Source organism: Oryza glaberrima, chromosome 1 (genome assembly GCF_000147395.1).
Source record: "Oryza glaberrima chromosome 1, OglaRS2, whole genome shotgun sequence".
In the NCBI taxonomy this organism is placed as follows: Eukaryota; Viridiplantae; Streptophyta; class Magnoliopsida; order Poales; family Poaceae; genus Oryza; species Oryza glaberrima.
Window position 1 is genome coordinate 34,213,879 of NC_068326.1, and position 27,222 is coordinate 34,241,100.

The following is a 27,222-nucleotide window of genomic DNA, read 5'->3' on the forward strand; positions in this document are numbered from 1 at the left end:
TGTGCGTGGGCCATTTGCGATTTGCTACAACCTAATTTAGTTCAAATTTCCTGCCCGTTAATATTGGCTTAAATTGGCCCATGAAAAACAAGGCCGTCATGGACCGAGACAATAGTCTTCAGCTTAGGCCTTCCATTAAAATCAAAATTTACGGTCTGGGCCAGTTTTTGTTTTTATAGCGAAATAAAAGTTTAGGCTTTTGGGCCCGTGTACTAAACAAAGCGCGTGCTATCTCTTTCGTTTTGACCACTTTTGGCTTGTTTCAGAGAAGGATATCCCGGTTTGCGTCCTGCCTGACTGAACATGTGTGGTCAATCTGAAGACTGCTAAAATGAATGAGCCCTGGAAATTGCTCCGAGTTCCACGTTTTAACGTACTCTCCGTGCAGGTTCAGTGGAGTAGTAATTCGTTTGTATAGGTAGTACAAACAAGTACTCCTGTCTTGCAAGACGGCTCCCGCCCGCGCGCTGGTTGACGGACGGAACGTTGCGGTTGCATCTGAAATCAGAAGTTCAGAACTGAAGAAAATTTAGCAAAACAACAATTTCAAAAAGAATCAACTGGGTGTTTCAGTTACTCCAGAAATTATCTGAAGTAGGAACCGGTCAAAAAAAATCGCAAGTTATTTTCTGACGAACAGAATAAGCCGCCGGCAACACAGTCGAATGTGCAACTGGACGAGTAGGAGTAGCAGGTGAACCGTTTACCGCAGCTCCGGTCTTTCGTGGACACAAATAAACCTAGCGTTTTCACTGTCATTAGCAGCTTAGCTGTACAACGACCGGCAAAGACTTCGTTTCTTCTGGCCTGGTTCATCCGACATTGCCATCGTATAGTCCAATTCTCGTGCAGCTTCCACAAACCTCGCTTGGAGTAGTAGCCGCGGAAACAACCGCGCGTTGCTGGAGAAACAGGGGAGGAGAAGAGATGGGGGAGGACGCCCGCATGGTGCTCGCCCTCGCGCTCACCGCCGGCGTCTTCGTCGCGCTGTTGTCTCTACTCGTGGCCGTTCTTGTCCGGCGGTGGTGGCGACGCCGCGAGGCCGTCGCGTCCAGCCGCGGCTTCGTCCTGTTCGGCATATGCTTCAATGACAAGGAGAGCCAGCAGCTGCGCATGGCCAGGCCGTCCTTGGAGAGGAACCGGCGGTGGCCGTCGCGGGAGCGCCAACCCGGCGAGGCAGAGGATGATGACCAGGAGCCGGACCAGTGCGAGCTCGAGAGGTGGAAGAAGATGTTCGGGGGCCCGGCCAGGAGCCTGTCCACGATAGACGAGGGGACGGAGAAGGGGACGACGCCGATCACCACGCCGGCGTTCTGCTCACCGGCGGCGTCGCCGGACCGAAGAGACGCCCGGTCACTCCAGACGATGTCCATCGCGGTGTAAAGTTGAGATTTACTTTTCGCTCGTTCAGAAAAACGACCAAAAAAAATTTACTTGTCATGTTGTTAGTTGCTAATAGCTGGTTCGATTCTTAAACAAATTGGAACTCCAAAGTAGGCTTGATATACGAATCATACAAAATACAGATGCTGATTAACAGATGAAGAATAGATTATTTGTTGTTTAAGTTGTTCTCCATCTTAGGCACAATATTAGTTAGTGAAGTATTATTTTTTTTCCAGTTTCATGTCGCAGATGTTTCCTCAGTACAAATAGAGTGACACAATCTCACTGAGGATTGAGCACAGCGTATCATCGTACTACTTACTACTTAGTATCATCCTGCACACTTAGGCCCGGTTTGGCATAACTCCAAATCCAGGATTTCTTGTAGCTAGGTATTTCTAGCTTCATAAATCGACGGATCTAGATCTATGATTGTATTGATAACATTTGAATGAATCATTTTGAAACATACAATTTTCAACCACTTTAATTTAACTTATAAAGTCCACATCTAGTGTGGATCTGGAATCTGGAGCTATGTCAAACATGTTCTTAATCTCATAAGGGGCAATATAATGTAAATGCTAAATCTAGTTGTTGGAACAGGTAACAACCATAAACAACAAAAAATTGGCATGTATTCATTCTTCCCAATTTTATTCTTCTATTGCCAGGATTCATCAAAAGTTGACTGCCCAGCCTATTCTAGAAGTACTAATTCGATTACTAGTATTATTAACCATCAATGGGTCACAAACTTCCATCCACCCCTTAGAAAAAAAAAGATCCAACTCGATCAAAATATAGTTCGCGTCAAAGGATACAAACACGGCTAACAAAGAATACAAGCTCTAATATTACATAGCAACATGATATCATTTTTTAAGAACCCCCGGGCCTTTCCATACATATCATCCCATGGAGCCGCCATCAGGGTTGTGGTGGCCTCAAGATCTCTTCGGCACCTCAACTACATCCACCGCGAGTAGATGTACTTTATCCAGTGACTACAATCCCTCGAATTGTGATTGGCTAGGTGACCGGTTAGTGGTGTTGTTTGTATAGAGGTAACAACCATAAACAACAAGGAAATCTTCTGAGGACTGCAATGGTGCTCTGATGAGGCAAGGCGTCCAAGGTTTCCAAGAGGATTTTATCCTTTTCTTTCTTTCCTCCTCTTGGCAAATCGATGAGAAATTGGATCTAGCCAATGCCAGACAACGTTGGTCCTCTCTGTACACCTCCTCAACAATTAGCAATCTGTGATGAGTGATGATTAGTCCACTGAAGTCTTAGGTCTTCGATATCAAGCCCTTTCCATCCACTCGACGGAGGTGTCCCATTGGAGGCAACATTTCGTTAGACGGTTGTTCAATTTGCTGAGGTTGATGGCAATAATTCGGAAGTGAAAACGTGGGTGGTCTCCTCCAGTGTCTTTGGGAAGAACGATTCAACGGCCACAATCAGTCATGACCAGAATTCTATTCTGGTTGCTTTTCTCTTTTTGCGGGTGTGGTGGCATTGGAGCAATTGTTACTGTTGGCAAGATCTCTATATGGTGAAAGCCCTAATACTCGTATATTAATTTGGCCTATCTCGATCCGATAATGTTGGTGTTTGTTTGTCGACTTGCTTATTGTAGGTGTTGTGTTGGAGTTAACGCTGGATAAAAATCTCACAGACTTGAAGTTGGTTTAGACGATATGGGGGGCAAATAACAGTTTCTTGTTAAGGTGTTGGTGTAAGGTGTAGGGCTGTCAATGAGCCGAGCACAAGCGAGCCTGGCTTTCTAGGCTCGAGCTCGACACAAGCTCGAGTTGAGCCTGATCCGTCTTCGAGCTCGGTTAGGCTCGCTAGCTCGACCGAGTATATGATAATGTATATTTTGATTATATTATAAATACTAATTAACTTAAAATTAATATATAATACCAACACATACTAATTTTTTAAATAAATGTATACTAATTTATCTTTTAACCTACTAGTCTGTCATATAAAAAATAAAAGTACATATACATCTAGGCTCGTGAAAAGCTTGAGCTCGGCTCGAAAAAGCTCACAAGCTTGAGGTTAGGCTCGGGCTCGGCTTGTCAAGAGCTCGAGCCGAGCTCGAGCAGCTCACGAGTCTCTAGCTTTTTTGATAGCCCTAGTAAGGTGTCACAAGGCAACATGATATGTCATGTTGTCTAGTTTTCTCTCTTTTATAGTGTTGCGTACTTGTTGTTGTTGCTGCAGAGATTAGATGTTTTCGTTGATTAATAAAACCTTCTATTATTTTAAAAGAGGAATAACCTAGAAATAAAACGGTTACACATTGAAACATGGCATTGATCCCCACAAATGTCAGATACTAAGGGCACCAGCCAGCCAAGCTTGACTGCTTCAGAGGAAAGAAAACTGTCTCCCATCCTCCTCTATCCATGAAGACACACAAGCACAAGTGTTGAAATTTAGCCGAAGATTTGATTCATTGATACTGCAGTTAAACACAACACTAAATAAAGTTGCACAATCGTTAATTCGTCATGGACGATCAAACTTCCTTTTGATTCAATTCGTTTGAAAAGAAAAACTTCCTTTTGCTGTCTCGAAGATCATAATATACACAATGAACAATCTGAAGTCACCTATACGTGCAATGCAATGCTGCACCCTGCAGGGTCCAGTCCATCACATGAAGTCGTCGACACGGCAGCGCGTCGCCGTGAACCCCATCGCCACCGCCGTCGCGTTGCTCGGGTCGGGCACCCTGATGTAGCAGTCCACGTCCGGCCTGTACTCGACGCTGTCCACGAAGACCATCACCTTGAGACGCACCCTCATGTGGAGCTTCACGTTGATGTTGAAGAACCCTTCCTCCTTCTCCCTTCCGAACGCCGCCGCGCCGGCGAGGACGCCCTGCCCGACGAAGCTCGGCCGGATCACCATCGTGCTCTTCCGCCCCTGCCGCGTCCGCGGGAAGTCGACGTACCCGAACCTCTCGCCGCTGTAGAGCACCACCGCCTCCAGCCGCCGGTACAGCACGGCCTGGTCCCGGTTCGGGTTGCGGATGCTCACGGCCACGGTGAGGTTGTACCGCAGCAGCTGGCCCCGCTTGGCGCCGTCGCTGCCGCCGAGCTCGAAGCGGGTGAGCTCGGCGGAGTCGACGTAGGCCTTGAGGGCGTTGGGCAGGGACACGAGCCAGAGCACCAGCGCCACCACGCCGACGGCGATGACCACGATCGTCAGCACGCGGATCGCCCTGCAGCAGAGCGCGTACGGGTCGGCGACGCACCGGCGGCGCGCGGCGGCGGCGGACGGCGGCTCGACCGGAGGGAGAACGGGCGGGCCGTAGAAGGGCTGGTCGAGGTGGTCCACCTTGTGCTCGTGATTATTGGCCATTGCGTGATCACCCATTACCTGTTGAGAAGCGCATTGATCGATCGATCTTAGGTAGGAGCAGTATATGTATGAAGCGTACGGATGTAACGCGTGTAGCGACCGAGATATGGATAGAAGTATAGAACGCCCGCGATGACTTGTGCGTGGGATTTTAGTGCGGAACAGGGGGTGCACGGCTATTGTTTTCAGGGGATACTGGCGCGCGTTGTTGGACTAAGGAGGCTGGGGATCGAACGATCTGCGGGTGGTGAACTGGTGATTGAAAGGGGCAACGGTTTAACGCTCGATGCATGGAATATTAACGCTCGATGCATGGAATGGGGCGGCAGAGAGGAATAGGCGGCCGGCAGCGTACGTTGACGGTTGACACTTCGACAGTTAAGGTTTGACGAGCCGGTCTTTGTTTCCAGCGCTAAAAAAATGATACTAGTAACCTGGTTCTATGTCATCACTAGCCCACCAAAGATGTGCGCATATCAGGCCCACCTGTTTCACAACTGTTGACGTCTTCTTTTTTTTTTTTTTCCCAACGCACGGCATCAAAGAGGCACATACCTTCTGTTAGAGCATCTCCAAGAGCCTAGTCAAATAGCTCTCCAAGTCAAAATTTGGCTAACTTGCAAAAAAAAAAAATCTACTCCAACAAACTAGCCAAATGCCTCTCCAAGCCATCCGGCTGGCTAAATTCCCCACCAAACTAGCCAAAGTTGGCCAGCCAAAGCCGGCTAGCCATATGTGGGACCCATGCCTGTTTCCTCTCTTTTTCCACGCGGCACGCACCTGTGGTCTCCATCGTCGGAGTCAGATGTGGAGTGACGAGGGCGCCGCCGCCCCGTCGTCGCTGCGGCCGGCCACCGCCACCCCATCGTCTTCGCGGCCGGCCACCGCCACCGCCGAGCTCCGTCGCCGCCCCCCTCTAGATCCGCTGTCGAGGTCGTCACGAGCCGCCGCGCCGAGCTATGCCCCGAGTGTCGCCTCGGGTCGTTGTCGCGAGCCGCCGGCGTCTCGCCTCCTGCCTCCCCGCGTCGCCACACAACCGCGCACGGCCGCCCGCCTCCTCGCGTCGCCGCACCACCGCGCGCAGCCGCCCGCCTCCCCGTGTCGCAGCACCACCACGCGCGGCCGCCGTCGGCAACGGGAAGGAAGAAGGGGGAGAGAGAGAGAAGAAGAATATGAGTATAGGCTGACATGTGGGTCCGTTATTATTTTGAAGATGATTAATAGAGAGTCAGTTGGAGTGAGTATCTAGTTTGACTAGCTAAATTAGATGGGGAGTTAGCTATATGGGTGTTTGGAGAGTTCGATTTAGAGAGGCTGTTGGAGATGCTCTTATACTGTACATCTACTGCACATGCAAGACAACTGTGGATCACATCATGCATTGAGCCGTTTGATGCAGACGAACTAGTGGAAAGATTGTCTTGATCTTGAACGTAGCTTCTAATATTGGCAATGATATGAATGCCTCAAGTTCAGTAAAGTCTGTCTCGTAGAAGAACTGGAAAGTTTTCGGGATAAACTTATAAAGAATTTTGCATGAAATCCAATGGATTACATATTTACATTGCAAACCATTCTAAGAGAATGCCTTATCAGGTGAAACCACCATCAAAATTTCTCGGGGAGGCAAAATAAGTCAATATTGATACTAGGAATGTGTTATACCCGGTTTACAGTCGAGGAATGAAAATCAGACTCCGACTATAACTGAAGGATAAAGTATAGACTTTTTCCTTGAAACATAATAGTTACCTACTGGGCTACAACAGGACCACCGAGGTGGACCATGATCATGGGCCACCATGATACGTGGGTGTTGTCAACTCACTGGGCCATGCTAGCCCATACAATTGGTCATTTTAACTGGGCCATTTCGAATTAACAGTTTTTTCGTCCGTTTGATTCCTTCTTCTTTTTAGACTGATTCACAGATTTTGGTGACAGCAATCCAGACGAAGGATTTTTTTAGTGTATCTATGGATGGATATGGACCGTTGAGGAGATGAGATCTAAGGGTGGAAATTTGTTACTACTACATCTAGTATAGGGCTGTAGTAGTGTAGTAGAAGGGTAATTTTGGAAAAAATTATTGTGGCATTCTTGTAATTCAACACTAAGAGAGGGTGTAATCCGTAATTGCACATATATTGCGATGGGGCCGTCCTGTTTATTTCTTGATGTGTTGAGGGGAAGATTAACCAGCGTCTGCGGCGGCGTGAGGAAAGGCCGGCGGCGGCGACCAGATCGTTATTTTTTTTTATCTTCGACCAGATCGCTACTGATTAATTACCAGCGTTCGTGTGAACAATAATTTCATGGATTAGTTAGCTCCTGGACATTGCTGAACTACAAACAGTGTTGAGATCAACAGAGCATTAGTTCCAGGCCGTGCCATTGTTTCTTGCCACGGTTTTTTTCTTCTCTTAATTTCGCATGAAGATGTGCATTTCCCAGTTTCATGAAACAGACAAACAAAAGTTAAAAGTTTACAGTTTTATTCCCAGTCCATCTGAAATGAATGGCCAAAGCTCCTGCCATCCGTTTCGGTAAAAAAAAATGTCAGCGCAAAAGTTAGTGAAATGCATATTAGATTCTGTTTTTAGAAGAGAATTCAGAGCACTGAAATTCAATTTCCATGGGTTTTGAAAATACAGGGCAATGAACTGAAGGGGGAAAAAATTATAAGCTAGCAGTGCAATATCCAGTACTGTCAGAATTGTGATCTTATTACATTTAAACTACCTTACCCTTTTATTTCTTCTACGGTTAAATTTGAGGGTACAAAAATCTCAAGGTGTAATCATGAAGAACAAAATATGAGCCACCAATGCAATTTTCAGTACGACTACTTTCAGGAAAACTGTTTTAATCCCTCGAGGGGATATCCCCTCGTTCTTTGTATGTCACTTAAATGGTTATAAAAAAATTTGAAAAAAATTGAGAAAGTGTATTAACATGTGATATAATACTCCACAAACATACAAGTTCAAATTCAACTTCTACATCTCGTAACGAAAAAAACAAATTGAACCGCAGCTAGTTAACGTATATCCAGAGTCAAATTTGTTTTTTTCGTTGCGAGATGTAGAAGTTGAATTTTTACTTGCATGTTTGTGGAGTGATATATCACATATTAATACATCTTCTTAATTTTTTTCAAATTTTTTTATAACCATTTGAGTGACATGCAAACAACGAGAGGATATCCCCTCGAGGGATCAAAATCCTCTTCCCTACTTTCACGCACTTCCATGCCTTCTGTAATACTGAAAATCTGAATCACAGAAACTGCAACGAATTCGAAACCAAAGCAAAACACTTCATTTCTTCTCCTCGCAGAGATTCTCAACATCAACTGATCTCCTGGCGACAATGAATTCAGAGATGGCAATATCAACTGTTCGTCTGCTGCAACATAGGAAATATATGATGCAGTTAGACTGTGTAATAATTTTTAGAAAACATTGAATTTAACATCCATCATATGTAAATTATATAAGCCCAAGTTGAAAAACAGTGCATGGGGAACTTACACAGTAATTACAAAATCACAAGAAGTCTCACCTTTTTGTAACTCTAAAGATACATCTAGTTTTCAAGAATATATCAACAAAGGGAAAATCATTATAGAACTTATATCCTTTTGCCTCGCTTCTAAACTCCTTGGTTATCACACTTTTATACTTTGCAACCTCCTCCAAACTAATGTGATTGTCAGCCATTCCAAATTTCTGCAATTCATATTTCCAAAGTTCAACTGTTAGTCAAACCACAAAATTTAATACAACCAAAATGTACTTATATGGGCAAATGATGAATCTTAAAAATTCCACATTTAGAGTCATCTAGTATACTAAGCTTATACGGCTGTTATGTGTACAGTGATGGCAGAAGTATACAGTAAATCACAGTTTAAGGGCTACATAAATGCACCTGATCAGGTAAGTTCAGGGTTAATTTCCTATAACCAATTATACCCATATATAGATTTATAACACAATTACATTCCCAATAATCGAATGATTACACTCCATTGTGAATCTGACAATTTCTGTTTTCATAAATAACATCAAGTTATAAGTTTACAGCTAATAACTCCAATCTAATAGCATATATAGCATCAAATTTAATCTAGCACAGTTCACACCATTTCAAACATTACTGTATTTATGTAATCGCAGCAAAGATCAAACACCATTCAAACAATCCTGTATTCCTCTAATCAATAGCAAATACTTCAGACCTGTCTTTCTCTATTCTATAGCAGCTAGCAAATCCTGAAGACCTTAAACTACGACGGTAATTAATCGATTAGGGAAATGGATAATCTTGCTCAAAAAGAAGCCTTCCTAAAGTTTTTTGCTGAGCAGCTGCTGCATTACCTGAATAAAAATAGAGAGGTGGCAACGACTCCGATTCCAAATCAGACGAGGGTCGGCGACTCCATGCAAAACGAGGGCAGGCGGCCGTTGGGGAGATCATCGAGAATCCCGGCGTGGGGCAGCGAGGTGTCCGGCGGGGGAAAGCGAAGGGACCGGCGAGGGGCAATGAAGCGCCAGGGGCCACGTGGTTTGTCGGCGCCGGACCTTGATGACTAAGGTGGACAGGAGTGGAGGGGGACGACGAGGGCTTTTCGGCGCTCCGGTGGAGGGACGGCGTGGCAGCGGCACCGGCGGAGTGCTCGGTTTGGTGGATGAGGGCGATGGAGGCGGCGAACATAATCAACAGATGGTGGGGGATCGGGAGAAACGATGAGGAATACTGTGCGAACGCGAAATTACCGAAATATCCTTCCACCGAAATAAATATAAAGACTAAAATGCCCATGACAATTAACGGTTAGATATAATCCTACTACACTACTACACACATAAGTGGGGGGCACCGTAAAACGTCCCCAGATGAATGCTCATGATCATGCGCCGGGAGGAATTCTGTTCAAGGAGATTAAGGATTTTATTCATAAAAACTTTGTCAGAGTTGTTTTCTTTTATGTTCATCGTAGCTGTAATCGGTGTGCCCATGAACTGGCTCGTTTGTGTACTAGTAGGGACCCGGATTGGTCTGATGTCTGGACTGATCCCCTCCCAGCTTTTGTAAATCGCCTCGTGACTCGTGATATCGCCGAGTCCCCCGTATAAATAAAGAGGTGGTTACTATAAAAAAAAAAGAAAGAAAGACTTCCGTTTGATTCTGTCTCCCGCTTTGATGTTTCTGAAGTAAGATTTCTGAATTTAATAGCCGCACAAAAACCCGGCTAGCTCGATCAATTCATTCGTGCATAAATACATATAGCTCCATCTATTCATTCGTGCATATACAAATACATGTTTTCGAAAGAATTTTCTACAAGCTGAACAAATTAAATAAAGCATGGCAGACTGTGTCGTGTCGTTCCCAGCCGAGGAGTTCGATCATGCCTCCATGTCGTATCAGTGACACGAACACGTCAATAGTCCACGTCGCACTTCGGCTGCTTCCTCGTGAACACCGTCGTCGGCGTCCCGCTCGCGGTGCCGTTGCCGGAGCTGGGCGCCGGCAGGTTCAGCGTGCAGGTGAATTTGCTCTTGTTGTTCAGCCTGAAGCCCCTGACCTTGAATCCTTGTCTAGCGTACACCCTGACCTTAACCTCGTAAGACCCCTGCGCCGTCTCCCTCCGGTATGTGCGCTCCACGTCGCGGTCGTCGATGGCCGCCGAGCCGCTCAGCGTCACGTCGAACCTGGCGTCGCTCTTCCGACCAACGTAGAACGGCTGCAGCGGCGCGTACCCGAACCGGTCGCCGTCGTAGGACGCCTGCGCGTCGACGCTCCTGAAGTTGATGCCGAAGCGGTTGGGGTTGCGCACGCGCATGCCCACGGTGAGGTTGTACACGAGGAGGCTGCCGCCGTTGGTGAGGTCGAAGCGGGACAGCGCAGCGGTGTCGGCGTAGGCCTTGACGCCGCTGGGGCGGTAGATGAGCCAGAGGACGAGGACGGCGGTGCCGAGCGCGATGACGGCGACGGCGAGCACCCTGAAGAGGCAGCAGAGCAGACGGTGCGCGGCCGCTCCGGCGTGGCGCGGGCGGAGGCGCCGCTGCGCCGTAGTACGCTGCCGCCGGTGGCGGCGGGATCGGCGGGCCGTAGTACGCGTCGTTCAGCGGCGGCTGCGGCTTCCCGTAGGCTGCCATGATCGTAGCTAGTTGTGACAATTGATCTGCTTAGAATTATATGGGAGAGACCGAACGAGTGATGGATGAATAATGAATCAGGTAGCTGGTGATATTTATACGCTATGCGATCGGATGGGAAACGAAGATGTTGAAGAGGATCGCAGTGGAAATTTTCTTGGAAGCGCGTGTGCTTCCGAGTTCTTGACGCGTTTGCTGATTTGCTCCTGGAGTCTGGATTCTGACACTACCTGAGGAGTTTTCTTCTTTGAAACTTGAAAGGTTGGGGTAAGGAAATTTTCAAGGGAACACGCGTCCATTTATTCACTGGCTGACATGGCTTTGAAATTTCGCTTGCCTCACCGCGGATCACAACTTTGAGGCGTACATGTTTGCACCACCTGCGCGCGTGCTTCTTCCTGTGTTCTTTCCTGCCAAGACTAGGTCAGCCTTTTTACCTTTTTTGAGCATAAACAACCATTTTTACACTGATGCTAGTAAGCTCAGATTCACAACCATTTTCAGAATTCGCACCCTTCATTGTCGGCTTATTGAAAAGCTTGAGCTATGAGAAAGTCAAGCAAGCCTTCGATATGCGTATTACTAAATTATTTTTCCCCATCTGATCTGGTTCAACAGTTTATCCTGGTTCAATCGGGAGAATACTCCACCCCAGGGCCCACGCGACTGGCGGCTTGAGAAAAATCGGTACTCTTTTATCTCTGACGCGGCCATATAACAACCTTTAAATACTTTTTCTCAAAAACTATTCATTCGATCAAGGATCTGATTATTTCGTTATATTTGTTACAATTAAATCTTTACAACAAGATCTCACAAGATCATATTTTGAAAAAAATATTCTTCTTTTTTTTTCAATGGATCTCTTTGTAATGTTGCATACAATATTATTTCGATGTCTCGATAAGTATTTCTTAATGTTTTACTATGGCATTTACAAATATTGCATGCGATATTCTTTTGGATGTTGCGGTAAATATTCTGTGACATTCAACGGTTACAACTTATGCGTGATAAAAAAAATATTTCAAGATAATAAAGTATTTGCATATATATATATATATATATATATATATATATATATATATATATATATATATATATATATATATATATATATTCGTAGGAGTTTTTCTATGTTTCGGCCATTAGGGCAAAATGTTTTGTCCAATGATTGTTGGTGTTACAATAAATATTTTGTAAATGTTGCATATCTCTGAAACATGTTATGGAGTGAGTTGGGACATATATGGTCAAATGATGAAACATTTTTTTATAAGTGATAGAACAATATTTTTTGATACATATATATTTTTTATTAAAATATACTCACATGAGATCTTATTATAAAGGTTTATCTATATCGAATGTAACAGTGTAATCGAATTATAAATCCGATATATGATTTAGAATGAAAAATATTTAAAGTTTGATTAAAAAAAATAGTTACCAAAGCAGTTAAGGAGAGGAGAGAGAAAATATAGTGTCCACACATGCAGCACACCAGCACCTCAGGTGGTGTTTAGATCAGGGACTTAACTTTAGTTTATGTATTTAGACACTAATTTAGAGTATTAAATATATACTACTTACAAAACTAATTACATGAATAAAAGCTAATTTGCGAGACAATTTTTTTAAACCTAATTAATCCACAATTAGAGAATGTTTACTGTAACATCACATAGGCTAATTATGGATTAATTAGGCTCAATAAATTCGTCTCGCGAATTAGTCCAAGATTATGGATGGATTTTATTAATAGTCTATGTTTAATATTTATAATTAGTGTCCAAACATCTAATGTGATAGGGACTTAGAAGTTTTAGTCCCATCTAAACAGGGTCTGAGAGTATAGGGTCCACATGCATGCAATACACTAGCACAATACTCTCTTCGTCAAAAAAAAAAAAACCTTAACCTAGTATGAGATATGAGTCTCCTCTTATTGAGACGGAGAGTATACTCTTTGACAAGTACCCACGCGATAATAATAATAGTGACTAAAATGCATGTCACATCAGGGATTTTACATGCGCGGATCAGGCGTTCAATCCCTAGTTCACTCCGGTTCAATCTCTAAGTTATGTTATCTTCCTTTTATTTTTAATGACAAAATTTATCATGATATCTGTTTGCAAAATCCTACAACTAAGTCATTTGTCAAACGAATCTGAATTACAAAATCGCAAATTCACAACTTTGTTTAAAAACAAGGAAGCTAGACAAGATGATGAATGTTGGACAGATGTGTGATTATAATGGGCCAGTTATCCACGTATCTCCGGGCGACCGGGCCTGTTCTCCATTAGGAACCAAAATATTTTGCTAAAGCCAAACAAGGACTTCATTGCAAAAGATAGGACAAGAATTTTAATTTGAGAGAATTGGCAGGGGCCGCGCGAACGCGTACCCCCTCTACCACAAATTATGACGTCCACTCTCCCACTTGGGGAGATGGTAAACCAACGCGCTCACCAAGTGCAATGTGAGCCATTGATCTAGGCCACGGGCCTTCTTTATCGCCCGTCTACCCCGTCCAGGTAAGTATGCTGCAAAGTTGCACCAGCCGCCTCTTATATAGGGAGCGCTCCCACCCCCATCGGCTCGAGTTGTCGAGGTGGTACTAAACGGGATCGTGGTCGTGCAGGTTTGCAGTCCCGGGCGTTGGGCCTCCACTACGTGGGCCGTACTCTTTTGATGGACTTTCGCTTCGGAGTCCGCGGCTCGGACGCGTACGATCGCACCCCGTGACCGTGAGTCCGTGACACAATCCACCACGCCTACGATCGCCCATGTCCGGCTTTGGAATTTCAGAGACTCCAAGCCAAGATCGACAAGGATACTCCATCAAATACGCTCTCAATTTCTCGATCAAATACTCCATATCACTAAATAGGCTCGACTCAGAAGCTAATCACAGTACACTCGACCCTGCTCGACGCCTCCACGAGCTTAAGCGCGAGCGGGCACCTCGCGGACAGCATGGTCGCCGACGTGGTCATCAGCCCGCCGTACTTGTACCGCACGGCGCCGAGAACCCACAGGGTCACCGGGAACACCCCCGTGTGGTTGTCTTCACCAAACGCGCCGGCGTCCCAGGACACCACGCCCGAGCTCCCCACGAGCACGGCGCGCACCGCGTCGGCGCGCCTCCCGCCCTGGTACGACAGCGGCAGCGCGGCGGCGCCGAAGCGCAGCCCCCGGTAGAAACCATCCGCCGACAGCACGTCGTAGTAGACGGCCGTCCGCCTGCTCGGGTTCCGGATGGTCAGGCCGGCGGTGAGGTTGAAGGAGAGCACCGGCCGGGGGTTCGCCGTCGTGTTCAGGGCGAAGCGGGAGAGCGTCGCGGCGTCCACGGCCACCTGGATCGCCCGCGGCCGGTAGATGAGCCAGACGAGGACGGCGACAGCGACGACGACGGTGCAGGCGGCGATGAATGCCCTGACCAGGACGCGGAACGCGCTGGGCCGGCGGCGCTGGGGATGCAGCGCCGCCGGCTGAGCCTGAGGGTACGGGGGAGGATCGCCGCCGCCGTGCTCGACATGGAGTTCTTGTCCCGAGTAGTACATGGCCGGAGGCACAGATGGGGGTGGCGTGACATGATAGATAGCATCTGTAGATATAGATGATGGCGTTTGTCGATGGCTGATGCTGATGCTGATGCTGATGCAATATCTATGTGCTAAGGCAAGACAAGAATCGGACGAATTCTTCGAGGCTCGTACCAGCAAACAGGCGGCGACAAGAGAAATCCAGGCTGCTGGTACCGGATGGTGGAAACCGCAATTGCGCAAAGGTGTCAAGTACAACAATATACTGAGTAGTATCAGTTAGTACAAGAAGTCAAGAAGGCTTGTGTGCTTGTGGAATGAGAGATTTGTGCTCAAAGGAAAGTATGCAGTTTAGCCTAGCCTATCCGGTCTGTTGCACCTTTGGTTGGCAAACAAGTGTTGTGCTAGTCTGAAAAGTGACTCAAGTGGATATGAGTGCAATTTGTTTACTCAACTGTGCTGCATCCGGGATAATAAGAGTTATAACAGCTATTGGTAGTGCCAGCAGATGATCTGTACATGAAACCATATTTTCTGGATTTTGGGATAGTTTTCACAAACACAAGCAAAGAAACATTGGATCAAACCAGTCATTTCATTAGCTTGATTATTATATAAATTTACATCATACTTTGACATGTCTTATTTCTGTTCAAGAGTCTGGACTATTTACAAAATGTACCGTAAAGAATGAAAACTAAAGACGCAAACATGGGACCAATGGATCACACGATGTAAATAAGGGTGATGTGATCAAGCAACAATTCGAGATGCAGAGCACAAACCAAAAACAACGGAAAAAGGTTAATGTTATGGCCTTATATGGGTATTATATGTACTCACATTGAACTGCGACTCGCTTCATCATTCATCATCCCTTTAAAACTTTTGGCCAACCAGATTGCTGTTTCTCGAGGAGATACCTTATCCTTCCCGAAAGGCTTTAGAACAACCGCAAGCTCCTCCAGCCTATTGTGTTGCAGTAGATCCGCAGAAAGCTCCAGGAGTCCTTCAAGGGCCTCGGCTCGCTGCCTGAAAGACTTGACATCTAGAATTTCCTTCGTTGGGCTTGCCTCCTCCTTGAATCCATTGTTGATAGCAGTAGTAGTAGAATTTACTTCAGGGACAGTAAGAAATTTTACAACATCTGAACAGGCTGTTTTCGAGCTGATGGTATTAGTTTCCGAAATATTGGGCTTGGGTGCAGCACAATCAGGAAGTCTGTGAGGCACAAGATTATTTGATGGGATGCTTCTCGAATCCACCTCTTCTCTTACCACGTTGAGAAGCTTGCCAACATCTGAACTTTGGACTCCCATTTCAGCGTTCTCTGCAACTGCCTGTTCACCGCAGACACGGAAGCTGCTGTGTCTTATGACATGTATGACATCCTCAATTGGAGGGTTCAAATGGGGAGATGATGTTCTTTCCAGTGATTGAATAGGAGGGGATCCTTTTTCTAGTGCGAAGTTTTTCGTTGAAACAAATGGGGCAATATCTGCTACTGATGAAAGCAATTCTTGCACTGTGAACTTATCCTCATCATTCTGTACAATGGCATTGGCAGTGCTCTGTGATATCTTACTGCAGGGCACGTTGTCCTTGAAAATACTCACCTGCTCAGATATATCAGAAGATGGCTCCAAGGCTAAGTTTTCACAAACATCATCATTACTAGCCATACTCTTCTGGAAATTGGTGGTGTTTAGCTCCGAGCTAGGCATTGCTGTTAGGTCATGTTTTTGTATGGCAGCGTCAGGGATTGAGCACTTACAAGATGAAACCAACTGGGCTGATGAATCTTGTTTTGATGGTTCAGACAGCTTGGTATTTTCAGCATAAGCAATTGTGGAACTGGAACAATCACTGCTGTCTTCCTTGATAGATACAGCCCTCGGTGGAGCAGATTTTGCCCGTGCATTGCCAACTTTCATTTGAACACCCCCAAGAGGACTTGGGGGAGCCATTGGAAAACCTGGAGGCTCAATGATATCATTATCTGGACCATGGACAGGTCGACAAGGACTTTTTGCACGCTCCTTGATGACCTTATTGTGAGCTCGTTTTGTGTCAGCATGAAGTGGACTCTCTGCTCCCAGTGGCCTACGAGGGGGGATACTAAGGCGTCTAGAATAACTTGGTGATGTCCTGTTCTTGACCTTTCCAACAGCTGCATCAACATCTTCCATTGCCTGCTTGGCAGGGTCTGGCTGCAGCGGCTCATCCTGTTTAATTTTAGCTTTTGGAGAATGTTCGACAATAGGGGACTGCAAGACAGTAACCAAAATATTAGCAACACAAACAAAGTGAGTTTAGCACAAGAAAAAGAGCAATCCTCACCAAATGCTTCAGAGGAGGAGATGCTTGTGCCCGTTTCACAGGTTCACAGATGACCTTTGCTGATTCTCGTGATGTCACTTCACTAGATTTTGAACTGGAGGAGATGTCACTGCTATGCTTTGAATCATCAGACAATTGTTCTCTATTACTTGGTGAATTTAGTTTTACACGGCTAGCTCTAATAGGTGAATTATTTTGCCTGAGCTTGCTCTCTTCTCTTAGAGTTGTTAATATCTTCTTGATGATTTTTGGCTGCTTAATCTCGTTTCTAGGCCGCTGATCAACATGGATGGATTTAGATGAATCTTGCCTCTCTAATTCAGGACCCACAGTTTCCTTATTGCTTTTAACATCATCAGATCTTGAACAGTTTTTCACTGACACATGATCAGTAGCTTCAGCACCTTCAGTATCAATCGTGTTGTTGGAACTTGTAGATGGCCCTGATGTGTTCCTTTCACTTGACTGTATACTGTCAATATCGCTTCCACAAATACTACTACACTGACTACCAGACATGCTTTTCTGACTGCTCCGTGAACTGGTAATGGGTTTCTCCAGTGAGTGAATGGGATGTGATATATCAGCAAATGGGCGGTATTGATTAACATAAGGTTGAAGGTATGGGCTTTTAAGAATCTCAGATGCCTGTTTACAAAGTGTGTACAGATATTGTCAAAATCTACTAAATGCAACAAACAAGTATTGCAGGGAGGTTTCTGTGTGCATAATAGCTAACCGTAGGCCGATGTTCAGGACTCTTCCTGAGCATGCTTTTGATAAGTGATTTCCTGCATTCAACAGCAAAGAGACCATTTTAGCTAACCTTATACTAGAATCCCATCTCAATATGACAATGGAAAGGTGAAATAATTTGTGGAGTAAAAAGTGTTGTGTCTGCTATCTATCATTTGACTTGGAACACAGTGAGAAAGACAATACGTGGAAGAGCTAGTTTGTCAAAAGGAAACTAACAATGGATATGACGATGAAGAAAATTGGATTTTATGAACAAGAAAAATGAGAAAAAGCAAAGACTCCATGTATGATCAATACAGATATAGTGAATGTGCACTTACATAGATGGAGAGTAGCATGGAGGCAAAGGGCCAATGGAGGAGCGATTTATCTTACTAATTAGTCCAGCCATATCCTGAAACAAACATGGGAGTAAACTTATGATTAACTGAACTTTGACAACTTTGAGTCAAACACCATCAATTTGGTAAACACTACGGAAGAAAACAAATATATATTTTTAAGAAAACATCCATATGTATCGGACAAAAATTGCCTGCAAAGACTACTAATTTCATCAAGGTTTTCAAACAGTACTTCTAATTGAATTATTATAAGTGCATATGGATTTAGTTGGAAGCAAAATATTCGAACTTAGGAGAGAGTAGTAGACCTCTTCAAATAAAATTTGAAAGTCCATGAGATATAAGATCTACATCATTCACATAAGTCCAGAAATGAATTTCCTGGATGGATCATGAAGAACTCTGATCCAATATGCTATGAACCTGAAAAAGAAACTCACCCTTCTCTTATAAAATGGCACATGGCATGTGTGTGAAAATTCACATGCACAGAGATAAAGAGAGGAGGAAAAAGGATAAGTGGTCCTGCAAAAGCCACTATTTGCTAACATAATAGTGACTGACTTCAGCCCAGAGTTCACCACACCTCAGAAGGAAGAGTCTAATTTTCTTTATTTTAAGTGCTTTTTTTACTTCTTAAATGAAGCAATATAAGCAGTAAAATACAAATACCACCGTTCTATTAGGGCCGTCATTAGGAACCATCTGCACCATTAATAAGTGCACCTGATCTCCATCAATCTATAGTGCCATGTTTGCTTGATTGCAATTTGGTTTGTCACACGTGTTGCATGGCACATAAAAAATAATCAATTTACTATATACTGGTGAAGTTTGTGTAATCCGGCCATTCTCTTTAATCCTAGGATATATGAAGTCAACGTTTAGAACTACCGATTCTTATTAAAAATTTGATAACACTATATTTTGAACGTTTTCCAAGAGCATGAAAGACGTTATGTATTGGAGATTGTGTTGATGTCAAAAATGACAAGTCAACAAGTAAAAAAAAAAGCAGGAGCACAAGATAGGTGGCACTAATTAGAAATGGGACTGCTTTTGTATTAACATTAAAATATCCATGGGCGGATAATTTACAGATATCCAAAGAATGAGTGATAAGAATTAAATCATCCTTGGCATGCCAAGAAACTGTTTCTAGGTAATTATAGTGATCTGGGGAATATGATCTGTTAACAACTTACAAATGCCTTGAAGGCAGGCCGATGAGCAGCCATCTCGTACATACAACATCCTGTAAATATCTATATCAGTTAGAAATTCACACATTTAAACATTTCCATATGAGCAAGGGAATATTACCAAGAGACCATATGTCTGACTTGAATCCGTAAGGAATGTCTGCAAGCAGCTCTGGGCACATGTAATTTGGTGTTCCCACAACCTAAGAAGCATCATGCCAAAATATAAGAATTTGAGAACATAAAGGTATTTAGCTAACATAATGATATTCCACTTGAACATATAGGGATCAATTCGACATATGTTTCAACGTTCCATGCAGTGCAGGATACCAAAAGGTAAGCAACAGAATATAGAAGCAGGATTCCAAAAGGTAAGCAACAGAATATGGATGACATAAGAGATGGTTACCGAAGAGGTTAAATCATCTGCCTTTAAAGTCTTAGCCAGGCCAAAATCCCCTGCAAATAAACCAGAGATATTTAAATGCACAAAATGAGGCAATACCACAATTATTTGAATTTAGATGGTAAACTAACCAAGACGGATGTCCTGATCTTTTGTGAGAAATATGTTTGAGCACTGCAAAAAAGGACAAGGACATAAAACATTACTGCTTGCTCAATAAATTAAATGCAAGCATCACTGATCTTTTAGCATACCTTGAGGTCACGATGCAAAACAAAGTTTGAATGCAGATAGTCCACAGCTAATGCCAATTGAGCAAACCATTTCAGTAGTTTCTGAGTGTTATTCATAACAGTTAGTACCCTTTTACACACTATTTCTAAATGAATACGGAAAAAGGGCTATAAAAAGGTTGCGATCACCTCCTCTGGAAAGTATGTTCCATTTGCTTTCTTCATCAGTTCAGCCCTGTTAGAAAACACTGTAGTGAGACGACAGTCAACTAAAAATGTAGCCGAGAAACTAATCCCCCAGGCCCCAACCAAATAAATCGCACTCACATATCACCACCTTCACAGTATCCCGTCACGATGCAAACATAGCAGCCCTGTCAAAACTCACAAAATAAGCTAAACAAAGTTGAAAAAAAAATATAAAAAATGTGTATAAGTGTGTGTTCCTCGAGAGCAAACCTTCTCAACCCATGCTTCCTTGAACTCAACAATGTAAGGATGTTGCAGGCGAGCAATAAGGGCCATCTGCATATATTTTAAAATTGTTCAATGCAGCATGAACCGATGAACGAAAAGGGCCCAAGGTTTCTTGATTTTCACTGACCTCTTGATGAGCAGACTTGCGACAGCGCTCTGTTTGCCTCGCGAGCCGAATTTTCTTCAGCACATACCTGCAAGCTAGTCAGATGTCAACTACCTCCCTTAAAAGGAAAACATAATTTACAGCTAAACAGAATAGAGACGCATATCATACTTTTTCTTCTCGGTCTTGTGGTTCACGAGGATGGCAGCACCAAAGGCGCCACGGCCAATCTGCTCCATAACCTCGTATTGATCCATCCGTGAATCCATGGTTCCCAATCTCTTACCAAAACTTCAGCAATTTCACAGCAGCAAATCACCCTCGCAGAACTTCAATCTCCAGTACTCCAATGCCCAATCTCCACATCTCCTACAGGCAACAGCTCCACGCCGGAAGCGATTTCTGCAAGAGCATCGGGGAAAAAACATAAGCGTAAATCGAACAGCACTATGCTTTGCATCAAAATTTAACAAACCATACTCCTGTTCTATCCAATAGAACCCTCACAGTGAATTTACTCAAACGAGAACAACAACAACAATAACAGAAATCCAACAGAAACACCAAGCCTCACAAAATCCATGGCCGACGTTTTCGCGTCTGTACTACGCACAGGAAAAGAAGGAGAAGCCACCCCTCACGAGAAAAAAAAAAGAAGTGATTGAGAAGCTTAGCAACTGTACTGCACACAGTTCCCACCAACCGCGCGCCACTGCCCGAGACAGGGACCTTACCGCGGCTCTCCCCACCGACATTCGCCACGATCGGAGTGCTCCGGCTACGACGCCGCCGCCGCCGCCGCCGCCGCTCCACGGCGGGATCCCCGCCGAACCCCGCGACGCCCCGTTCGCCGGCGGTGGGGCACCGCGATGGGGCGTCCCCGCGCTCGCCGACGAGGCCTCTGCTCCCCCGCACCTGAGACCTCTCCCGCTGCAGGCTGCAGCCGGTGGCTCGTCGCCTCCTTTGGGCGATTCGATTTGATTTGCCTCTTCGCTGGCTTCTCGTTTTTGTTCCGGTGTGAGTTGCTTTTGGGTTTTTAAAATCGCCATAAGGGTGGGGGAAAGAGCGGCTTATATACGCCATGGGCGCCACTAATGATGAAGGGGTTAATACTTAACAGCGATGTGCGGAGGGATTAGTCGCTGTGATTAGGCTGTTTGATGTATCTGATGATTCAGCCCTTGAGACGCAAAATTAAGAGTTAATCAGTTAGACCTAATCGTGCATTATTTGTTCGTAGCGACTGCGAAATCGCTAGAACGCGCAATGCTTTCTCCACAAGATCAGCCAAATCATCGAAGTTTTGAAACATTAACGTGATTCCATCTAATCGTGGGTTGTTAATTGGCACCTGATTCCTATGTACTCGGGTGACATCCGTCAAAATTTTGAAGGTACAGTCAGTTCTGAATTTTTTTGGTTTTGATGTGTCAGGAGATTGCATTTGTTCATGGAATTCTGAATCCATTGTAATTCCATGAACAAAGCACACAAAAAAATGACACAAAGCTCTATTTTGGTTTATTAAATTCATTTTTTTTACTTTTGAATGAAACAGTCGGTTAAGTGTAATATTGGAGCTGTGACACTAAACTCTTGTTTAATACTAGTAATCAGTAATTTTTCCTCTTATGCACACCACATGCACAGCCTAACTGATCCTAAATAAGAACATGCGAGTAACCGAAGCTTGCTATATACAGTATGTATTGTGCAATTGTCACATCACAATGTTCCGTGCCCGATAATATGCCTCATCTTGCTTGCTACGTTGAGCCAACCATATTATGATTGATTCCTTTTATTAGGTTCGCGTGTGATCAATGCTCTTTTTTCTTTTTCTTTCTTTCTTTTTTTCTTTGCCTCGTGGGAACGGCTCCAACTGTGTCATCATAGTAGAACCTTTCCAAGTAGGGATTTGATCATGACCATTTGAAATTAAGTTCTTTTTTAAGTGAAATGCCCAGATTTTGCGATACGGTTAAAATCCATTGTATCCTTAAAATACGGCCCTACTATTGCCAACTTTGCAACCGGTGGAACTGAAGAAGCACACAAGCCTGAACTTTTTTATCTATGAAACAGTCTTAATAAACTTTTGAATACTCGTGACACGCTTTTCAAATTACTAAATGGTACGTTACGTGCGAAAACTTTCTATATGAAAGTTAATTTATTTATTTTTCAAGTTTGTAATAATTAAAACTTAATTAATCACACATTATTACCACATCGTTTTGCGTGAAACACTTAATCTTTATTTTTATTTTCATCTTCAGGAGATTTGAACACTACCTAAGTGTAACATTAGTTTTCACCGTGTTTAGATCCCAATTTTTTCTTCAAACTTCTAACTTTTTTTATCACATCAAACTTCCTACTCAGGGTGTGTTTAGTTCACACCAAAATTAGAAGTTTGGTTGAAATTGAAACGATGTGACGGAAAAGTTAGAAGTTTGTGTGTGTAGGAAAGTTTTGATGTGATGGAAAAGTTGAAAGTTTGAAAAAAAAAGTTTAGAACTAAACAGGGCCTCACATAAACTTTCAACTTTTTCATCACATCGTTTCAATTTCAACTAAACTACTATTTTTAGCGTGAACTAAACACAGCCTTTACAACTTTTACTCTTACCTATAGACTGTAGTCTGTAGATGACCCTGTTATGTAAAGTGCTGAGATGAAATTTTTCGGAGCAATTTAAAGCTAACCTCAGTCTAATTAAACCAAAAGATGGCCTAATAATGGCAAGGTTGGAAATGGGTGAAGTGATGGATCAACGTCCCTTTGCTACTAAAAGAAGCATTGTGCTTGTGATTTCTATATGCTAGTGCTCGCTTGCCCACTAGTTTACTTAGATTAGTTTAAGTGATATTTTGTTTAGAGTGGCTCCAATCAGATGCACACATAAAGCCAGTGGCACTAGTTGTCGGCAGTGCCAGCTCATTGCTCAAGCAGGAGAGGACTGAGAATTTCTGTATGTTCTGTCATGTCGGTCAACACTTAACAGAACTATCCATCATGAAACATTGCTTAGCCATTTTCTGCAAGAACACACCCAAAATCATCGACCAAGCAATGTAGCTGCCGAACCAAGCAACAAATGCAGCGTATATTAATTCAAGAACTTGGCTTGCCCTGACACTCTCCTCTGTCAGAAACTAAAAAGAAAAAGAACATATAATTCCATGTGCACAGCAAAGTAAACTATTATTGTTCAGCTGTAATATCTCATCAGCTCTTGTCTACTCCCTCCGTCCAAAAAAAAAAGACAAACCCTAATTTCCGTGTCCAACATTTGACCGTTCGTCTTATTTAAAAAAATTATGAAAAAAATTAAAAAGACAAGTCACGCATAAAATATTAATCATATTTTATTATCTAACAACAATGAAAATGCGAATGATAAAAAAATTTCATATAAGACGGACAGTCAAAGTTAGACACGGAACTTTAGGGTTTGTCTATTTTGAGATGGAGGGAGTACCTGTTAACATGACACACAGTTGGTTTATTCAATTGGATCAGCGGGAGTTATCCACAAATCTGGTTTATTAAAGGTTAGTGCTGCTCTTTTTCTGTTTGTCCAACAGGTTAGTGAGCTAACCCTTCTAAGAACAAGGTACCCTGGTATTGAATGGTTGGGAAGACAAAGACCTGTCTTTTTAATGGCAACTGCTGAGCTCGGCGCTCTCCTCAACAATGACCACTCACCGGTTCCACACTGATGACAAGGTTCAGGGCTAGGGACTCGGTAACAAGCAGAGGATCACTGAAAACAAGCCATGAACACACTGAAAACAAGCCATGGACATGAACAGGTGAATCCCATGGACACTGTACTTCTGGTCAAATAATTTATAAGGTTTCAAAACTGTTCTAGGGTGGCAATTGAATTCCGAAGGATGAATTGCGTGAGCTCAATTCAATGAAGAAGAGGAGCCTGAACTTGCAGGCTTACAGGCACAGTAACAGCTGAAACAAACATATTAGCTGCTTCACTAGCTCACAAAACTCTGCAGAAACTACCGTTGAATTACGATGGCCCATCTTCAGTGCAGATATGCATCAAAAGGTTATGGGCCATGTCTGACAGGCTGTCCCTCAGATTAAGTTCAGATTTCAGATGGACAAGCACAAGCAGTGGATAAGGTGATACTCCTACTGATTACAGATTTATAGTACTACAGATCTGCATATTTGCATGTGGCATTTTGTCATACTAGTATATTTGAGCTCCTAATGTTTGTCTTTACCTACCATGCTAAAACACAAAAACTTTGGTATGCACTACCGATCCAGTGCCCATTTCTGATCCATACAGAGTTTAATCTTGATTCAGGAGAGAAATTGGCAATAACCAAAGTGCCTAACTCCATTGGTAGTACTGCTAAAAAACAAGCCATCAACTAGGTCAGTACTGCTGATCACCATTGTTAGGTGAGGCCCCTAGCAATGAGTAATAAAGGGAAACCATAAATACCATGCTAGAATTCAGCAAAGATGTTGAAGACACAATTATGAGTGCAGCAAAGTTTTTTTTAAGTCCTTGGAGTCATCATATCCGTAGGTTTCCGGACACTGGCGTGAACACTTGTTTACTGCAAACCGAAAAGTTCAGACCTTTAACCCCAATGGCCATTGTATGATACGATCCTGGTTATAAGTACTATACCATGACATCGAACTGATATATGATACCACGGCAATGATCAGGATGGACCCGAGTAGCTAAAAACTATGGCGACAACAAAGAAAACTAACCATATCCCCGTACGGTTCGTAGTAATGAAAGCTCTTAGCTCTCTAATCTCTTGATTAATTTACTACTGGTTCGAACTGACTACTGCCTGTACAAACTAACCCTATCTCTGAAGGTAGGTATACCATTGGCGTCAAGACTCAAGAGAAAAGCAAGATGCTAGACCTTTTTCCTAGCCCCAGTTTTTTTTTTTTTTCAAAAGGAGATGCCTAATAAATCTTTTGTAAGTTGCCATTTTGATATCAGAATACTTAACCCTCATTTAAGAAACTCGGTCAGAGAGGGATGGTGCAACCACCGGAGGCCTAGCTATACGCTGACATAGAGGCGTGCACCCTGCACCACACTATTAAAAAATTGTAAGGTTTGGGCCAACAGAATCAATTGATGAGCCAGATCGATCCATCCATTGAGTGGTTAAACAGGTCTCGAAAAGAAAAGTATGAGAATTAAGGATTGTCATGAATAATCCTTGACATTAGTCCTAACCAATCGAGAAAAAAGGGATTAAAAAAATGGATTAAATTCTCAACAAAAGCGAAAGGCGACCGGTTTGTGCGGCCGATCGAGACCTCCTGGACTCTTTATAACATCATCAAAGCGACCCGGGCTTAGCAATTTGGTGCATGGATTAGTTTATAGATAAGCTACTCCCACTCAAAATACTCGATACGTTCAGATTTTGAAGGGTTTTTCGCGAGCAGCGTGGCCCTGCTTGGAGTAAGGTATGGTCTCTACCTAACTGTTGTGTTCTGCGCTCGTGGAATTTGTGTTTTATGTCCCAAGTCCTAACGTTATCGTTTGTGGTACACACTATATGCCTTTCATGAAGTAGTACCACTATTGTGATCGGTCACCGATAGCAAACTCTCTCTTTCTCTTTTCCTGTTAGGTGAAGAGAAATCCAATCTCTTCTTGTTATTTGCTCCAATAAAGCGTGTTATCACTTATCAACCTCTACATCTCTACTCTCTGTGGAGTGCAAGGGACGACGATTGATCGGTTACGATAGGGAAGTTAATTATGGATGTAGAGGTTTTGTGAATTACATGTACGTACGGCGGAGTAGTCAGCAGAGAGAGTCAAACGTGCACTGATGCAGCTGGTGTCCCCTGGTCAAGTGATTGCTGCCTTGCTGGCACTCCGGAGCTGCCGGGCAGTCACAGAGATCTATCTATACCTATTCTCCGTGTGGTCATCAGGCCTCATGTGCCCCCCAGCTCCGAGACGCATGGACACGTTGGTGGCAAGACAAAACACACCGGAGGGGATTCATTGGCGCCAGGCTGCCCAGGCGTGGGCGCCATGTGCGCGCCTGCGTGAGTCCGTGGCGTCGCCAGCGTGGACACAGCAGGAGGCGCACGGCACGTGGCCCCGTGGCCCGTGGCGCCTCCCCCCTGGACGCAGCACGCGGCGAAGGAAGCGAGCGTTCCACGTTAGAGACGGCGACGACGCCTCACGCCCGCATTGGCGCCGTGCTCTCCTGCGACGAGGCGACGACTACGTGCGGCCGCGCGCGCGGCACTTTCAGCTACGGAAGCGCCAATTTCAGCTCGTGATCGATCGGTTTCATTGCCGTCGGTTGGGCAGCGGGCACTGTGGCAGCAATGCAGCAGTATTCGCCGGAATCTTCTAACTACGTACTACCGATGTTGCAGCAGCGTGCGGCCATGTGTCTGTACGTGGGGCGTAATAACGGGGGACTCGATCTGGAGTAGGCGGCGGATGGTGCGGCCGGAGAATACCTCTGCATGGGCGAGTGCTCTCGCTCCGTATCGTGCGATAGTTCGTCCACCACGCGTCCACGCGAGCGGCCATGTGGGAGGAGGGGGCAACCATCATGTGCCCATATACCGGTCGCGTGATCGGTCAATGCCCCGCTCTCGTACTCGAATCGTACTCGCTGAAAGCCTCCAGCTCTGCTAGACCTTGACATGCTTAGTAGGTACAACGCGACAGATGTGAAAGACAAGTGGACCGTGACATGTGTTGTCGAAACGACAACCTCATACGTCGAAAGACGTGGTTACTCAACAGTGGTTGGAAAGAAACGGAGTGTATAAATTTCAGAATGTTTACTTCGGGATCCCCCATTACATGG

The 27,222-nt window shown here is 44.3% G+C and overlaps 3 protein-coding genes, 1 long non-coding RNA gene, 1 other non-coding gene and 1 pseudogene across 6 annotated transcripts; 1 reads left to right on the forward strand and 5 right to left on the reverse strand.

Annotated features, from left to right (window-relative positions):
* Positions 1 to 781: 781 nt before the first annotated feature.
* Positions 782 to 1,785, forward strand: LOC127760119 (uncharacterized). Its single transcript, XM_052284331.1, has one exon. It carries the CDS (start codon positions 928 to 930, stop codon positions 1,381 to 1,383), a length of 456 nt encoding a protein of 151 aa, XP_052140291.1. The 5' UTR covers positions 782 to 927; the 3' UTR covers positions 1,384 to 1,785.
* Positions 1,786 to 4,059: 2,274 nt separating this feature from the next.
* Positions 4,060 to 4,785, reverse strand: LOC127768117 (NDR1/HIN1-like protein 10). Its single transcript, XM_052293650.1, has one exon. The coding sequence runs from the start codon at positions 4,783 to 4,785 to the stop codon at positions 4,060 to 4,062; it is 726 nt and encodes a 241-aa protein (XP_052149610.1).
* A 2,693-nt stretch (positions 4,786 to 7,478) lies between these two features.
* On the reverse strand, positions 7,479 to 9,767 carry LOC127763744 (uncharacterized). Its single transcript, XR_008015744.1, has 2 exons — positions 9,153 to 9,767; positions 7,479 to 8,501 (listed from the first exon to the last, which is right to left on the reverse strand). It is a non-coding gene; the product is annotated as an uncharacterized LOC127763744 (long non-coding RNA).
* Positions 9,768 to 9,978: 211 nt separating this feature from the next.
* LOC127763735 (NDR1/HIN1-like protein 10) lies at positions 9,979 to 11,170 on the reverse strand (annotated as a pseudogene).
* Positions 11,171 to 13,328: 2,158 nt separating this feature from the next.
* LOC127760897 (U1 spliceosomal RNA) lies at positions 13,329 to 13,488 on the reverse strand. The gene has a single exon (XR_008015172.1). It is a non-coding gene; the product is annotated as a U1 spliceosomal RNA (small nuclear RNA).
* A 319-nt stretch (positions 13,489 to 13,807) lies between these two features.
* LOC127781090 (serine/threonine-protein kinase Nek5) lies at positions 13,808 to 21,388 on the reverse strand. 2 transcript variants are annotated; one of them, XM_052308004.1, is made up of 16 exons: positions 21,096 to 21,388; positions 20,533 to 20,763; positions 20,383 to 20,449; positions 20,238 to 20,303; positions 20,106 to 20,152; positions 19,968 to 20,013; positions 19,800 to 19,880; positions 19,677 to 19,719; positions 19,549 to 19,598; positions 19,258 to 19,339; positions 19,140 to 19,189; positions 17,911 to 17,984; positions 17,571 to 17,622; positions 16,832 to 17,479; positions 15,335 to 16,758; positions 13,808 to 14,189 (listed from the first exon to the last, which is right to left on the reverse strand). In XM_052308004.1, the coding sequence occupies exons 2-16, from the start codon at positions 20,628 to 20,630 to the stop codon at positions 13,844 to 13,846; spliced, it is 3,174 nt and encodes a 1,057-aa protein (XP_052163964.1). In that variant the 5' UTR covers positions 20,631 to 20,763; positions 21,096 to 21,388; the 3' UTR covers positions 13,808 to 13,843. The 2 variants fall into 2 exon arrangements, with proteins under 2 accessions (XP_052163964.1, XP_052163959.1); XM_052307999.1 differs by lacking the exons at positions 13,808 to 14,189; positions 21,096 to 21,388 and adding an exon at positions 20,869 to 20,884 and having other exon boundaries at positions 15,068 to 16,758.
* Positions 21,389 to 27,222: the final 5,834 nt, after the last annotated feature.